The sequence below is a fragment of the Miniopterus schreibersii genome (assembly GCF_964146895.1).
Source record: "Miniopterus schreibersii genome assembly, chromosome: 18".
Taxonomy (NCBI): domain Eukaryota; kingdom Metazoa; phylum Chordata; class Mammalia; order Chiroptera; family Miniopteridae; genus Miniopterus; species Miniopterus schreibersii.
The window spans coordinates 29,395,454-29,413,054 of record NC_138121.1 but is presented as its reverse complement, the minus strand read 5'-3'; the positions used below and the strand labels follow the sequence as shown (position 1 = coordinate 29,413,054).

The 17,601-nt window shown below is 44.0% G+C and overlaps 1 protein-coding gene across 6 annotated transcripts in view; it reads left to right on the top strand.

The window, feature by feature from the left end:
• ANKRD11 (ankyrin repeat domain containing 11) overlaps positions 1–17,601 on the top strand; it is a 202,668-nt gene that overhangs the window by 144,665 nt on the left and 40,402 nt on the right. For 3 of the 6 annotated variants that reach the window (XM_081118418.1, XM_081118420.1, XM_081118419.1), the window contains one exon: positions 17,454–17,598. In XM_081118418.1, the coding sequence (XP_080974544.1) occupies positions 17,512–17,598 (87 nt within the window). In that variant the 5' untranslated portion in view covers positions 17,454–17,511. Of the gene's footprint in view, positions 1–17,450; positions 17,599–17,601 lie in introns of those variants that run through there. The other 3 variants (XM_081118417.1, XM_081118422.1, XM_081118421.1) reach the window with 3 other exon arrangements.

The window sequence follows — 17,601 nt, the reverse complement described above, 5'->3', positions numbered from 1 at the left end:
GGGGTGCAGGAGACCTGCCTGCGGTGTTCCTAAGGAAACTCCTGTTGCATCACAGGACTTTACACACACTTGTGCAACATAGTCACTCCCACCCGCCACTGTTTACAGCCAGGAGGCAGCAGGCTGTGGCCTCCTCTGGGAGCATTGTCTATGGCTGTTCAGCTTATCAGCCTGTTTGCTCTAAATGTTCAGCCAAGTTCATGCCAAGCCCTGTTCTGGTGAGGTGTGGTGCAGGGCAAGCCTGGAAGTGTCACAACATTGTCAGCCACCCCCCACTTCTGAACTGCACCTCCTGTTTTCACAAAGTCAGACTCATTTTTATCCTCTTTTAGCACAGGAACAATGACGGAAACATTCTTGACTGTTATCACGAACATATCTTTAGACTAGGATATTTTGTCTAAAGTTATTCAGTTCTGGCATTTGTGAGACCTGTAGTTAAAAGAATATGGGGGGTTTGAGGGGAGAGAATGTTGAATTGTGTATAGTTGTCTATGAGCAGTTACCCAGAATGTCCTTCTGGTCGAGTTCAAAGGTTAAGCATCAGGAACCAGTGGACCCTGGATCTCTTCCCAGTTTTTACGTTACTGAGTCTGATGAGACCTGGGGCACAGGCCAATTGATGGTGACTTTGAGAAGAAAGGACGTGGCTTCATTTTGGGTTTATTTCTGGATGATTTAGTTCTTACTAATTAGGCTTGTTTTGCTCCAAGAATCCATTTCACAAATCTTGCATTTAAAAGAGTGAAACTATTGTTTTACCTGGTTAATTATCTAACCATAAGGAAGGGAAGCAAAGGTGGTAGTTTTTTTGGTAGCCTTTTTCTGCAAAAGGTCTTCTGTTTTAGGAAACTAAAACAGTATTGTGAATACAGTATTTCCAATTTGGTCTTTTTCAAACTGGCAGCAGGTCAGCATTTGTCAGTACCCTCTATAGTAAACAGATGGTTGTCCTGGTTTGGGTTTTGTCCTGGGGAACATTGCCCTGTGGCACTGAGAAAAGGTCATGCAGGGTGCAGCCACTCAGAGAAGCATATGGTCAGGGTGAGTGCCTCGGTGGTACCTGGCATGGACAGATGGATGTGGAGGGCTTCATGAAAGAGGTATGCTATTGTGGGGCTGCTGACGTGCCCACCCTGGCCCAGCAGAGGATGCATCTGGGGGCATCACCCACACTGCTGGTCCTGGTAGCTAGACACATCTCAGCATCTGGCAATGAACATGGTAGAGAGATGTGGCAACTCTGATGCACCAGGAGGTTACTCTGATGGCCTCCCTTAGTGTGTCTCACATGCAGCAGTGAGCTTGGGAAGGCAGGACCCTCACACTCAGCAGGTGTGCCTAGCAGGCTGGGGCTGGACACAGGGTTGAGCACAGTTGGTGGGCTTAGAACAAAGGGAGGAGGATAAGTCATTATTCTGGCTCTGGTGATTCAAGTTCTACCTACCTATGTGACTCTGACTAGTGTTATGTCCTGGGGCACTCTCACTCTCTTAGCATTGGTTAGAGGCTGAGCTATAATCCTTTTTTAATATACTCTAAATCAATACATAACTACTAAAATGAAGAAATGTATGCCAACTGGAACCACTATGCCTGCACACAGGAGCACAGCCATCCATGCAGAGCAGATGACTAGCCAAGGGGTGCAGGTGGTCAGACAGGAAGAGATACATGTGGACAGGCAGCCACTCATACCAGTAAGATCCGTGCAGGCCCAATAGGTTGATGTTAAATTTTTTCTTAAGCAGTTTTGGCAAGAGTTGGGGGGACAGGGTGCCCCATGTGCTCTCGATGAGGATGTGCATGAGGCAGCCTTTCTGTAGACCACTTGGCAATATTGTATAGATGTGTACCCTAACTGCATTCTCATTTCTGCCAAGACATTGATGCAGGAATGTGGGCTTATAAATCGCAGAAAATGGCATGGATGAGGTAGCAGGGATGCTACCATGGGGTGTGGGGCTGCAGGACTGGACACTTGGAGTCCTGGGCTTCCTGAAATGTTCACGTGATCAGAGCTGCTTATGTCTGCACACTGGGCTTAGGCAAAAGAGGGAGTAGATACACACATTATCTCTGTTGTTGGAGCATATTGTTCAACAGAATTAAAAATAATGAGTACTGTGTAAGTGAGTGTCTCACAGCTACCTAGTGAGACCCAGCTCATGTGGCACTTGCTGTATCTGATCACATGGAATAAGGAATCTGAGTCACTAGTTATGTCTCCTCCTTGTAAATTCCCATTACCAAGATGTTTCTTGATATCTAAAATCTTATACTTGTATGAAACACTTTTATCAGTTCTCCTTTGGTTTGTCCAGCCAGAGTTAGACCATCCTGGGGGTGGCACAAGAGTCCTGATAGTTGCACAGAGTGGGATGAATTGCAGGGGCATGTCAGCCACGCCCTTCAGGAGGACCTGCTTCAGCAGGTGGCTTCCCTCCCCTCTTCCTTGGAAGGCACCTCTTGTAAACAAGGCACCTCATGTCTTGGAAGTTCTGGGTCCCCATCATTGTTGCAGAGTTGGTAGTTATTATCTGAACCTTGTAGAAAAGTGCTAGGAATTTTCCACTCAGGCCTGGAGATACAATCTTGAAGGGTGCTCTTGTGTTTCACACTTATTCAATAAGTGTTCCTTTATTTGAAATTTTTACTTTTTGATGAGAGAGAGGGAGACATCGATTTGTTGTTCTACTTATTTATGCATTCATTGGTTGATATGTGCCCTAACCAGGCTTTGAACCTGCAACCTTGGTGTATCTGAATGACACTAACCAAGTGAGCTGCCTGGTCAGTGTTCAACAAATGTTTCTTGAGCACCTATCCCAGCCATGCCACTTTAGGCTCTGGTGAAGGTAGTGAGCAAAATAAACTCCAGCCTTACCTTGACCCTGGGCCTTTACCGCCCCTGAGGACAGCGGTTCTGAGTCCTTAGATCTCCTGGCTGTGTGGTCACGTGGCCAAAAACCCCTCAGTAAAGTAATGGTTACAGCTTTTTTGAACTGGCAGGAAAAGTATCAAAGTTGAGTTTCCTGTGATGTTGACCATAACTTCTTAATTTAGAAACTCTAATAAAAGATCTACCTGAGAGTCATCAGGCAGATTGAAGCATGTCCCTCGGTAGTATCCTGCCACCAGCTGCTGCATGTCTGCTCATCACCCTGTAGTAATATGGGCCTGGAGAAAACTCAGGAGTACTTGGGTGAGATGACAAAACAAACAAGAGAATAGTAGGTCTAAGGTGAAGACTTGCTTCTGCTCTGCAGGCTCACAGCTAAGGTTTATGTGGAGGTTCATCTCACCCAAACCTGTGTGTGTAAGGGGCTTCACAAACTGGGCTGCACACCAAGGTGATGTCACCTGGTGTCCTGTCTCAGGGTATTGAGGCGGTATAGAGCTTTCAGAGGGGTGGTTTGGCAAGTAGGTAGTGAGGGAGCCAATATGCCAAGTATTGGGCACAGGGTCTTGATGGGATAGCCAATCTTATCTGTAGCTCAAGGGTGACAAAGGCCCCCGAATGCAAAGGCCTCACATGCCAGCGGTGGTGCAGGAAATGACAGCCACTTTCCATATGCATGAGGATGGGTTGCATATTACATATACCCATGCTACCACCCAAATGAAGACAGGGAATTTTACCCTCACCCCCCATAGATACTTCTAGCACTGTGGGAAACTTATCCACAGTGTACTCTCATGGTGCCACCATGGGCTGTCTGCTCTCCTACTGGGGAACATTTGGGCTGTTTGCAGGTTTTGCATAAATCAGTGTGGATGTGACATGGCCTTGGTGGTCTGTGCATGTATGTCAGTTGGGGTGTGTCTAGAATGGCACCTGCAGTGGAGGATAGGCCTAATGCCCACCAATCTTTGCTCCCAGGTCAGGTCCTGGCCTGCTACTCTGGGCACTTCTCCCAGGGATCTCACAATGTGCTGATTGCCCAGCGGGGTGGTACATCTTGACACTTTGCGTCAGCTGTGGCTCTTTGCCAGCCTGCAGTTGGAAGTGGCAGGACCTCACTGTTTGGGGGAGTAAAGTGATGAGAAGAGAATGGTTCTTCAGAGAAGGACAGAGCACATTCTGTGGAAGCTAAGGTATGCTCACTGAGAGTTCCAGATAGCAAAGTATTTTTTCAAGAGAAGTATTTAGAACATCACATTCAGGGGTCTCTATCTGTAGCTCCACCCCTCCCATCTTTGTTTGAGCACTTGGCCTAAACTCTTAACATGAGAAAGGTTCATTTCTATACTTATAGATCAAAACTTAGATATTTCTGACCACAAGCAAAGGATACTTAGCCAGTTAGGCCAGTGTTTCTGAAATGTCACAACAGCTTCCCATTATGACAAAAAACCATCTCTGTCTATGCCCTCAACACACTACACACACACACACAAGACATGTTTACCAAATAACTCTTTCTTCATGAGATGGTATATGTGATGCCTCCTGATATTTTCTGTCATGTGTTATTTCACTTTTTAAAAAATGGCTGTTCATCATGCTAAAATGATTCTGGGATTGACCCTGGATTTGGAAACGCGTTAGCAGGGGATATGCATATGTATAACACAGTTCCCAAAGCGCTGTTTAGCTTTCATATCTCTTCTTTGGTGAAATGTCTGTTCATGTCTTTTGTCCATTTTCTAGTTGAATTGTTGTTTACTGTTTTTTTTGACTGTTCGTTTATTCTGTGTACAAGTCCTTTGTCTGATTTGTGATTAGCAGATATTTTCTGCCCAACTGTATTGAAAAAATACTGTCTTTTCATCCTGTAAACTAGGTCTTTCACAGGTAGTATATTTTCCTTTTGTGCATTGTACTTTTGGTGTCATATCTAAGAACTCTACATACATAGCCTTAGGTCTTGAAGATTTTCTCCTATGGTTTTTTTTCCCCCCTAAAATTTTTATAGGTCTTCTTAGATATACCTAAGCATTTCATTTTTATTTAGAGCAAGTTGTAAATGGTATTGTGTTTTTATTTGTTTCCATATGTTTAATGCAAATTGTTTTTTATTTTAAATATATCTTTATTGATTTTGGAGAGAGGAAGGGAGAGAGAGGTAGAAACATCAATGATGAGAGAGTCATTGATCGGCTGCCTCCTGCATGCTCCCGAATGGAGATCAAGCAGGAGGCAAGTTTGTGGAATACAGTGGATTTTTGTGTGTTGACCTGGTATTCTGCAACCTTGCTGAACTCATTATTTCTAGGAGTTTTTGGTAGATTCCTTATAATTTTATAGATAGAGAATCATGTTATTATCAAATACTGTCACTGGTCTTCTGTATCTGCATGTTCCACATCTGCAGATTCAATTAACCATGAATTGAAAATATTTGAAAAAAGTTATGTTGTTTCTCAAGTATACTATGTAGTTAGGCCTATCATAGTTGTTGCTTCTGTACTGAACATGTACAGACTTTTCTCATCCCCTAAACAATACAGTATAACTACTATTTACATAGCATTTACTTTGTATTAGGGTAACGTAGGTAATCTAGAGATGATATACAGGAGGTATACAGGAAGATGTGGATAGGTTGTGTGCAAATACTGTCTGCCATTTTATGTTAGAGACTTGAGCATTCATTGATTTTGGTATCCATTGGTGGTGGTGGTGGTGGTGGGGTGTTCCTGGAACTAATTCCCTAGTGGATACTAAAGGAACACCAAAGAAAGTTTTACTATTTTATTTATTTCTTCCCAATCTACATGCCTTTTATTTCCTCTTCTTGCCTTATTACTCTGGCCAGTACTTCCAGTACCATCCTCATTTAGAAGTGCTAGGAGGGGATATTCTTGCTTTGTTCTTGATCTTGGGTAGAAAACATTCATTTTTACTGTTAAGCATGTTGGCTGGCTCTGGCCTGTGTGGCTCTGTGATTAAAGTGTTGGTCCGTACACCAAAGAGTCTTGGGTTCAATTTATGGTCAAAGACACATACCTGGGTTGCAGGTTCGATCCTGGCCCCAGTTGAGCACGTAGGGGAGGCAACCAGTTGTTGTGTCTCTCTCACATTGATCTCCCCCTCCCCTCCCCTCCCCTCCCCTCCCCTCCCCTCCCCTCCCCTCCCCTCCCCTCCCCTCCCCTCCCCTCCCCTCCCCTCCCCTCCCCTCCCCTCCCCCTCCCCCTCCCCCTCCCCCTCCCCCTCCCCCCCTCGTGAGGATTAACTAAAAACAACAACAAACGAACAAAAAAGAATGTTGGCTGTATTGAGGATATTTCCCTGTAGTACTCCTGTTGTGCCGAGAGTTTTTATCATGAGTGTTGTGAATTTTATTAAATACTTTTTCTGCATCAGTTGATATGATCATGTAATTTATTCTTCTTTAGCCTATCAGTATGGTAGATTGCATTGATTGTTTTTTGAATGTTGAACCAGCCTTGCATAATTCTGTATTTGTTACCACAAACATAGCTATGCGCACTTCTCTGATTGCCTTCTTGATGGTAATATGGCAGTTACTCCATAGTAATAGCTCATTTTCCCTTTTGTCCTACTCCACAGTGTAGATATGCTGCATGACCTGAGTAGACCTGAGTAGGTGGGCTTTGTGTCCTAGGACCTCTCTAGGTAGCATTGCAGTAAATTGCCCCATGCTACCTTTTCCTGTCCTTGTTCATGCATCTTGAGGCAGATCTAGCAGTGTGATGACTGGGTTGCAGGGTGAGGTGTACATGATACAGCAGGGTACTCCACAGCTTCTTCCTTGAGGGCTGTCCTCTTCTGCATTCCCAGCAAAAATGCACAAGTATTCCTGCGTCTTCTTTCTGATCTTTCTCTCCAGTTGCGTTTTTGTCTCCTCCTGGTCACCTCTGTCAATTAATTTCTATATGAATTCACATTAGAAGATGTCTTAGGACTCACCCCTCCTCCATTCAGTGCTTCATGGCTATTATTATTTTTAGTTATTCAGTTATGTGCCTTTCAGGAGTATGCTTACATTTCTTTGTCTTTCAGCACATTTAGTCTGTGTTTTAGTGCCTTTTGTGTAAAACAGTTGTTTTTCTTACTGGGTTTTTTTTTCAGCCCCTCTTTACCTCCCACATTCTAAAGCTATGCGTTTACCTTTAATTTATCAAGGTTTTCTGTTTTCATTCTGTTCTGCAATTACAGTGGCTCACTCCAAATGTTGGGAAGCCTTGAGCTGCTACTTCATTATGTCTGCACAACTACAGTTCTCAACAGGATCATTCACATAGGGTGACGGGGCCACCATACCTTCCTGGGGCTGGTGCACTTGAGGGAGAGCTAGTCCTGCAACAAGGGCAGATAACCGACCTTTCACTTTCTAAAGTCCTGCCAGAGTATAGTGTGTACTACGTTTTTGAACATGTCCAACTTTTTAAACTTTATTTATTGTGAAATGTAACATAACACCTAAAAGTCCAGAGTGAAAATGTACAATTTGCTTATCATAAAGAACACACATGTGTAACCCTTCGCTTAGAAAAACCCTTTGGTCCATCTCTTAGTCACAGTGCCCCAGCCCCCACCATTCTCCAGACTTCCATGACAATCATGTCCTTATTTTTGTTATAATCTTGTCACCTAAGTATGCATTCCTAAACACTGTAGTTTAGTGTTTTTGGAAATCTATGTAAATATATAATGTATTTTTTCCTCAACATTATTTGTTAGACTCATTCAGGTTATTTGTGTGTTATCACTGCTATATAGTATTCCTTGTCACTGTGACAGTATCATACTACCAATGTGGGCCTCTTACACACAGTGCACATTCTTGTATCTGTGCCCTGGTGCATTTGTGCTTGCATTTCTTTTGGATGTGTGCCCAGGATGAAATTGCTGGATTGTAGGATATATGTGTATGTTTGATCTGAGTAGATGGTGCTAGACTTACTGCATTGGTTCACACTCCCATTATAATGCCTCAGCTTCCTTTGTTGTAGATCTTCCCTGATACCTGATATCATATTTTGATTTTTGTTTACATTTACTTGACTGTTAAAGGAGCTGATAACTGCCCTGGCTGGCGTGGCTCAGTGGTTAGTGTTGGCCTAAGCACTGAAGGGTTGTGGGTTCCATTCCTGGTCGAGGACACGTACTTTGGTTGTGGGTTTGCTTTCTGTCCCAGTGTGTGGGAGGCCACCAGTCAATCTCTCTCACATTGATGTCATGCCCCTCCCCCGCAAAAGCAGTGGAAAAAATACCCTCAGGTGAGGATTTACCAAAAAAGAAGAAAACTTTCCATCCACTTACTGGTCTTGTGGGTTTCCTCTTTTGTGAAGTGCCTAAGCCTTGTGTCCATTTGTGTATTAGATGGTTTGCCTTTTTCATATTGATTTGTAGGAGCTCTTTATATATATTTTGGATAAATATGCACCATTTTTTAGGTGCATGTGTAGGAAAGAGTCTTTTCTCCTTTGGGAAGGTGACCTTTAATGAACATATTCGTTATTTTCAAAGTGTCATAATTTTCAGACTTTTCCTTATGGTTATTGTTTCTGATTAAAAGATCTTTCTTGACTTGAAGTTGTGAAGCTGTGCTTCTATACTATTTTCTAATAGCTTAATGGCTGTGCTTTTTACTTTTAGATTTGTAATCTGTTTGGAATTGGTTTCTGGATGTGGTGTAAGTGGGAATCATGTCTGGTTGTTCCATATGGATGTCCACTTGTCCCAAAACCAAATGAGCAAAACTGTCTTTCATGCCCTGTGGCCCCTCTGTGGTCATAAGTTAGTGCTCACTTATGGGCATGGGGTTGTTTCTGGCTCTGCTCTGTGGGTCAGCACTGTTTTAGCACCATGCTGTTTTAACACTGTTGCTTCAGCTTTTAAATAACTTTGACTTTAATTTTGAGGTTCTTCACTTTCAATTTTAAGTTTATTTGCATGAGTTCTTTTTTTTAAGACTTCCCCCCCCCCCCCCCCCGTTTTCTTGTCACAATTTGGGTTTCTGTGCAGTAGTCATTTTATGACTTTCACATCACTGCTCTCCTGGTTTTGGTTCATAATTTCCTGAGTGTAAGTCCTTTCCTGCTCTTGTGCTTACAGAGGTTCCCAGACTTCTTGGGTTTGAGGATTATTGAGGATCCTACAAAGCTTTTGTTATATGGGCTATAGCTTTTAAATTATTGTATTAAAACATTGTCTTAAAAAGTGTAACAGAAAAAATTTATTTAGTTCACTAAAAGTAATGCATATAAATAAATTTACTGAAAGATAACTATTTTACAAAAGAAATCACAAAAATTTAGTGAAAAAGTGGCATTATTTCCTATATCTACGGATATCTTAATGTCTGGCTTAAGTAAAAGACAGCTGGACACTGATGCCTACGTCTGCACTCCATCTATTGCATTCTGCTGTTTTGTTTAAAGTGTATGAAAAAAAATCCAGCCTCTCACAGACATGTAGTAGGAGAATAGTGACATTAGGAGCCTTCTCACATGATTGTGGATTCTACTTTGACAGGAGTTGCAGCATAGAATGTGAAAACCCTGTTGGTTCAGTGTTGACACTGCAGTCCCATTGCTGTGTTCTGTGCACGGATGGGTCTTTCCTGTGTGTGATTTTGTAATATCCCATATTTGTCATTTGGAATATATTGGTTCACTGAATTCTGCGGATCTTCCAAATGTTGACATGTTATATTACACATTATTTACAAAATAACCTTTTTATATTACCATCTATCTCATTAAAATGTCTTTAAGCATTGAGATACTGTCAAGCTAATGGAGGTGGATACAAGTTTTCTAAAATTCAGATTTTACCTGAAAGTTCAAATTGTACTATTGGCCACAACTACTATTAGTTTTCCTTGAAGTGGTAGGCTCAGTTAAATCATTTTTGATGAAGTAACTGCCAGATACCAGTTCTTAATAATAATAATAATAGTTTGTCTTGAAAGAATCTTTCAGGTAAAACTTGTGTTTCATAAAAAGACAGCCAACCTGGCGGGGTGTGTCTCAGTGGTTGAGCGTCTACCTAGGATCCAGGTGATTGCGGTTCGATTCTCTGTCAGGGCACGTGCCCAGGTTGTGGGCTCGATCCCCAGTCAGGGGCGTGCAGGAGGCAGCTGATCAATGACAGTTTTCACATCATTGGTGTTTCTATCTCTCTCTCCCTCTCCCTTCCTCTCTCTGAAATCAGTAAAGATACTTGCAGAAGCTTTCTTCAGATAGGTGTTATGCTTTGATATGCAGCAGAAGTGCGTCACACATACTTGCATCTTGTCACAGAATATTGGAAGAACAAGGATTCAAGATTTGCAGTTTAATAAAATTTATATATAATATATATTTTAATCCTCACCTGAGGATTTTTAAAAATTTTTTAATTTTTTTATTGATTTTAGAGGAAAGGGAGAGAGAAGCATGATCGGTGGCCTCCTGTATATGCCTTGACCAGGGATTGAACCCAAAACTTAGGTATGTGTCCTGACTGGGAATTGAACCTGCAACCTTTTGGTGTACAGGACTATACTCCAACCAACTGAGCCACCTGGCCAAGGCTAAAATTTATAATTTTGCTGCTCTATCAAGGAAAGCCATAGGTAACAGTGACTTGTTTTACAGTGATAATGTGACAGTGAGGAGCACAGGGACGGTGAGGAACTTGCCTGCTTCTGGGGCATGGCCATGTGCACCTTGGGACAGGCAGGTAACTCTTGGTATTATTATGAAAACAGTGTTGGCCTCACAGGCCCCCTGAAAGGGTCCAGTTGCCTTCAGGGCCCACAGACAACACTGAGAACAGCTGTATTAGAGAGGGGCCTGGGTAGAAACATCTCAGGGCTGTGGACTATCCAGTCTGCCCATCCTTAACAGTGTGAAGACATTTGTAGACCAGGGCTACAATCTACGCATGGCTGAGGTTTAGTAAAACTTTGTTAATAGACATGGAATTCTAATTCCATACAATTTTCATGTGTCACAAAATATTAGTCTTGATTTTCTTATGGACACCCCCATCACCCCCCTCAAAGATTCAAAATATAAAACCCATTCTTAGATTGAATGGAGATGGCTGGCTTTGGCCTGGGGCCGTACCTCAGGAGGGGTATGTGGTACAGAGGAAGTTAACTTCACTTTTCTGCATGTTTTTTTGAAAATATATTCAATTTGCTCTTCCTCTTATTGACAGTATGGCTGAATTTGGTATTTCAGTATGGAAATAATTTTCTCAGGTCAAGGGCTCTACTGTCATCTGGCATTCATAAAGTTGATGAGAATTCTGATGCAATCTGAATCTCACTCTCTCACTGAGGACCTTGGCCCTGCCCCCGCCCTCAGGTCCTCGGTGGGTGGGGATTTCTGGAGGCCAGGCAAGGTTATGGCTCAGTTCATTTCTGCTGTGTGCCCTCAGATTCTTTCTGTTTAAAGAGGCATGTCTTTGGCTATTGCCTTTTATTATTTCTTTGGTAGTGTCTTTGCCTTTGTATGACGGTGGGTTTTGGATTGATTCTCCAGAACTTACGTTTTATCTTATTTTTATTTTATTTTTTTATTTTTTAAAATTGATTTTGGGGAGGGAGAGAAAGAGAGAGATTGATTTGTTGTTCCACTTATTTATGCATTCATTGGTTGGTTCTTATATGTTCCCTGACTGGGGATCGAACTCATAACCTTGGTGTTTTGGAATGATGCTCTAACCAACCCAGCTACCCAGCCAGGGCCTATCTTATTTTGAAATTTCTGACCTTTTATTCTCTTTTCTTGAATTTTTCTATTCTAATATCAAGATTGCTTCTAATCCTTTGTTTCTCTTTTGTTGTACCATGTTTCATTCTGTGTCTGTATTTCCTGCCATGTAGTAAGTAGGGGTTCTTGATGTTCTTCTGCGTTTTCTACACTCCTGGGGTGTGTGCTTGTTCATGCTGGTCTTCCTCTCTATCTGTCTGTCGTCTTCCTGTAGTTGCAGCTCAGCTGGACAAGGTGCCCTGGGGCCTGGTGGGTCTTCCTTGATCACTGGTATGTGTGGCCTGTACAGGTGGCCAGGGCTGTTGACCCTGCATCCTGTTCCACTGTGCTCTCCCTGGCAGAGCTGCTCTGGCTGGCTGGGCCCACAAGGCACCTAGTGCCTTTGGGAACTTTCACAGGCTCTGCTCTCCATGAGGCCGGTAAAAATGCCTTCTGATTCCCCTTGCTGATAGCTTGACACTTAATGCAGTACCAGGCTAAAATTCCTAGGATTTTTGCTAAGCCACAGGCATTGCAGTAGTGCCTGTCACCTTCCTGCATCAGGTTTTATCTTGGAATAGCTTCTTCCATGTGTGCTGTGTTTCCTGCCCATGATTTGCAGTGTGATATTTTGTGTAGAGAAGGGAAGACAGTGTGATATTTGGGATAATCAGCTTAGACAAAGGCCCTGAGTGTGTTTATTGGGGTATGTGTGGGGACTGGGTCTGCTGGCAGTTCTTACACTTGAAGGCTGTTTCAAGCACCTTTGGAAAGGAACATACCTTGTCATCCTTGTCTAAAGGCCTCTTGTCGTGTTTGTCCTATCAGCCCTTTGAACTGTTGTCTCTCTAAGCCAATAGATGCCAGACTCCACAGCAGGTGGGAAGGAGATTTTTTCCAGGTGGATGCCATCTGGAGATTTTGTGGGCTTTGGGCCACCTGCAGTATGCATAGGTACAGGGCTGGATGGCCTCTCCTGCCTTGTGTGACCATGGGTCAGGGACCTGCCTGCAGGCAGTTGTTGCTTCCTTCAAGGCTAAGTGGATTTTTGTTTGGGCTCTGACACACGGCTGCCAGGTAATTGGCAAATTCCAGTTTGACTCAGGGAATGTGACAGTCTCTTAGAAAACTCACTCTACTTCAGGTTCTCTTGAGTGCTTTCCTAAATGGTCTTCATGCCCTGACAGCCTACAAAGTTGGAACAGCTTCCATTCAGTTTGGAGGTGCAGAAACGGCCTGCATCCAGCAGCTTGTTCCTGTGCAGGAGGTGGTCAGTGGCCAAGGCAGGGCTCAGACCAGCTGTCCTATCCTCGGTCACCTTCGTACTATGTTGCAGACATTTCCCAGGTGCTTTGCGTCAAGTCTGTGTGTGTCCCAGTGTGCTGTGGAGTGTTTGTTTTGATGTGGATTAGAGCGTCCCTGAGTTTATTACAATAGCTTTATTATTATACTGGAAGCAAGGGGATTCATGCTGCACTTATAGTGTTTCTGAGCTGGGACAGCCAGGTCACCCCTAGGAAGATGGTCTTCCAGGAGTGAAGCTTGTTGGGTTGTGGTCAGCTGTGGAGCATGTTGATGAGAAAGCCCCCGGGCCTGAGTTCAGACAGCCTTGGAACTGTCTAGAAGGGAGGGTTGCCAGCCATGAAGACTGTCTCCACTATGTCAACTTTCAGGTGGTCCCAGCCTCTTCCTGGGTTTAACAGTGAGTGCACAGCCCTAGCTGTTTTGGCTCTGGTTAGAGCATCAGCCCGTGAACTGAAGTGTCTCAGGTTCTATCCCTGCCCCTGGTTGGGGTGTGTATGGGAGGCAACCAATCGATGTGTCTCTCACATCGATGTTTTTCTCTGTCTCTCCCCTTTCTTTCAACTCTCTCTTAAAAAAAAGGGGAGGAAAAAAGGAAAAAATATCTTCAGATAAGGATTAATAACAACAACAAAACAGTGACTTCCCAGCATTGAGTGGGGAGGCCTGGGCTTCACAGTAGCGCTCTAGAACCTGCCTTCTGACATGGGAAGCCAGCTCCTCTAGGAGGCCTCACAGTATTGACTAGAGTTGCTGGTGGTCCTGCTTCATCGACATCATTCCCTTGGCTGGCATGGCCTCTTCCTTCAGCTGAGGGAGAAGCTGACCAGGAAGAAGGGCACAAGCTGGTGTGGCACCCGTGGGACCAGCAGCATCTGGGGTAGGATCACCAGGAATTTGAGCTTTTGTTCTCACCTAGTTTGTCATGAGAAAATAACAAAATTAGGCTTGGCCAGGGAGTCATGTGATGGATTGACTTGTGCATCCAGCTTTCCTAGAAACTCAACTGGAATGTGTTGCTGGCAAATCTAAGCGCTGTCTCTTTTTCACTAACAGCCTTCATGAACCCTGTTTCAATGACTGCTCCTAAGAGATGAATCTAGTGTGCTGGGATGTACCAGGCCCTGAGGAAATAGTTGTCATTGTCCTGGTTTTCCTAGTTAATGCTGAATATTGAGGTGTTTGTAACAAGCACCATGCCCAAACATGAGGATCCCGAGAGTGAGGTGCCGAGGTGGTTGTCATCATGAACGTGGGCTTGAGAAACACATGTTACAGAAAAGAAAACAGTATTCTGGATGGCATTCCTACCCCACCTGTTGTGTCCTCAGTCTTTGTGGGAGAGCTGGGGTGGAGCCTTGAGGACAGTGGCCTTTTCAGAAGTGAGTGAGGCGCATGGGCCAGGACAGGACATAGCATGCTTGACCAGTTGCCAGCATGCAATGTCCCTCAGGCTGAACTGGTGAGGTGTGGACCTGCTCTCACTCTGTGATAGATCACATGGAGTTAACTGGTTGTTTAGTCACAAAGCGAAAATACTAGTGAGTATCTCTTGGTAGTAAGGGACAAGCTGCCTGTGACAGAGGATCCTGTTCCAAAATCTAGGTCAGAGGAATTGGGACCCAAAGACTTGCATTCTGAGGTTTCAGTGTTTTAATTTTAATACTAACAACGATAGCCATGATAGCCTACATTGGTGGACTGCTTCATGGTTACACAGTACTCAGAAATGATTGGTACACTTTTGAGGGCCACCACTTTGTGGACTCAACTTGTACTTTGAGAAATCATCTTTATCACAGGTCCTGGGCCATGGTGAGCAGAGCTCTTTCCCAGTATAGCTGGGTGTCACCTCAGAACTCAGCCTAGCTGTAATTCCCACCTATAAAACACCTCTCCCTCCAGTTTCTGAGGGCACTTTGAAAATGGAAGAAATCCCAAATGAGCAAGATCAGAACTCGTATCACCACTTTCTCTGGCCCTGCAGCTTCTGTGGTGGTTTTAAAGATAATTAGGCTTTGGAGGTTGGGAGCAGTTGTTCTGGAAACATCATATTCTCTTCATGCTGTCCAGTAGCCATTGTGCTGCCTTTCTCAGGGAGGTGGGAGTGGGAGATGGAAGCAGGTCTTCTCCAGTTAGTTCAGAGGCCACAAAACTCCACTTTGAATAGAGACTACCCAGCAGAGCCCACTCAGGGACACTGAATGAAATCAGTTGTTTGAAGGATGAAGTGTCTGTCCGTGTGCTCTCATGGTTGAAATGCTGTGAAGTGGGCTATGAGATCAGGGTCCAGGAACTGTGGGGTCTGTACTGTGGCCACGCCTGGGCTATTACCGGTGTTTTCTGCATCTTCTCCACAGACTCACGTGTGTTAACATCCAGGAGCTGGAGGGTTGAATATTCCATGATTACTTTGCTCAGTTTTTCCATCATGAGAGCAGGCAGTCAGGGTTTTAAAAAATTTTAACTTCTGGATAATCTTTGAATTTCTACTGAAACATTGCTGATGAATTCCTAGACAGTAGTGAGTTTCAACAGCTATCACTGAGTTGGGCTCTGAGATCCCATTCCTCCAGACTGAGATGCTCGAGTTCTATAGTAGAAAATTTGAGAATTTAGAATTTATAGTTTCAAATAGTGATAGAAAATGCCATTTCTGGCCTCAGCCATCAGAGCATGTGGATGGAAATACCCTGTTCACCTGCACTGTGTGCTGGAGAAGGAAGTGAATAAAATTGGTCAGCCATGTCCCTATCCCCAAAATAAATTTAGGTGTGTTCTTAAGTTCGGTAAGCACCAAAAGGATAATTTTTGAAATTGTATCAGTTAATATGGAAAAATAAGACAGGATCTTCAGAAGGCCTGGTGAAGGGCAGATCGATCTTCAGCACACAGAGAGCAGGAAGAGTAGGGTAGTGCCACTTACAGAATGCTTTTGAACATGTGTTTCAAAAGCTACACATCATACATAATATAGGCTGTTTAATTCCAGGTGAATTAATTATAAAAATTACTCATCCAAAATAGATAAGCATAAAGGTTTATAACTGTGGGAAAAGGAAATGAAACAGTGCATGCAATTTGTTTTGTATAAAGTGTTTTCTAACTCTGACAATGAAAATAACACACGAAAAGGAAGGCAGTGGCTTTTAGAAAAATGAAATAGATGTACTTCTTCCCCCTGTTCCTCTTGCTCTGTGCAGCTAAAACCCCAGGTGTGATGTGTGCAACAAGCATACGAGAACTGGGAAGTGTAGAGAGAGGCGGCCTGTGTTGTAGGAACGTCCATCTGAGACATGTCTGGTCAGGTCATGCAGCCACAGGTGGAGATGTGAAAGGAAGTTAGTTGATTCTTCACACAGGTCCCAGAGAGAGGTTACTGTGTGCCCCTCAGAGCCATAGGTGATCAGGAGCAGATCTGGTGAGAGGAGTCTTAGCCAGATCTTTGTTGGGGTTTCTACAGGAAGGCACTGCATGGCAGGTCAGCAGTTTAGAATTGACTAATTTGAATTGCCTAGTGGCTGGGAAGATTTACCTTAGGGGAAATAATCGCTTGCGTGTAAATGAAATAGGGGCTGATTACTAGTTTTTTGTGTGAAAGGCATGCCCACTTCAGGAGCCCTTTGCTGTCTCTAATAAAGGGCTAGTCCTGGGAGGAGCAGTCTCCCCCAGACAGCAAACTTTTTCAGGTGTAAACACATCAGAAAAAAAAAAACCCTTATGAATACAGCATGTGTCTTGGGATTTCTTGGGAAATGCAGGGGCCGGGGCCGCATGTTTATGTGTAGGGTCTGGCTCAGCTGGTCAGAGCCTGGGCATCAGAGTTGCCTGGACATTCTCTGGAAACTCCTTCAGAGGTGTCACATTATTGCCTTCTGAACATTTTATTTGGGAAAAGATGGTGAACTGGGTGTACTTGGTGCTTTCTGGAAAGAGTAATGAAAGAGGAATGATTCTCACCTAACCTGTCTGGGGGGCACTGTGGGAATGGAGCTGCTTTTCTTGGTGATGAGTGGTGTTGTTGAGGCCATGGCCCAGAAGGTGGTGGACAAGATCTGTAGACCCGAGGGGCAGGTGCTGCACCTTGGGTGTGACCATGCCCATTTGGGAGGGAGTGGAAAGGTGGGGTGGGGGGGTGGGTGAAGAGCATGTGTGGTACCCAACCCTGAAGAGCAGAGCCATTGTTGCTAGAACCCAGCATGCAGTCAGAGGTTTGGGTATTGGTCACCATTTCCCGGAGCATGGCCATCACCTTTGTTGGTTGATCCTTTCTGCAGCTGAGAAATGTTTGTTTGCCCCACCGTGTTCACCGTCATGTAGTATAGATGCTGTTCCTGCTGGTGTTTACCACCTGGTCATCCTAATGGTCTCTTCCTTGGATGCTGGTCGGAAGAGCTAGTTATGTTCATTTGGTCCATTCTGTCACATGAATTCGAGATTGCCTGGGCTTTGAGTTGAACAACTTTTAACCCTCTTCCTCTCTTTTGAAGCAGACGGTTGATGATGAAGCGATGGCCGTATAAATGAAGATCAAGTGAGGGGAGAAGAACGATGCCCAAGGGTGGGTGTTCTAAAACACCACAGCAAGAAGACTTTTCTCTCAGCAACGACATGGTGGAGAAACAAACAGGGAAAAAGGTA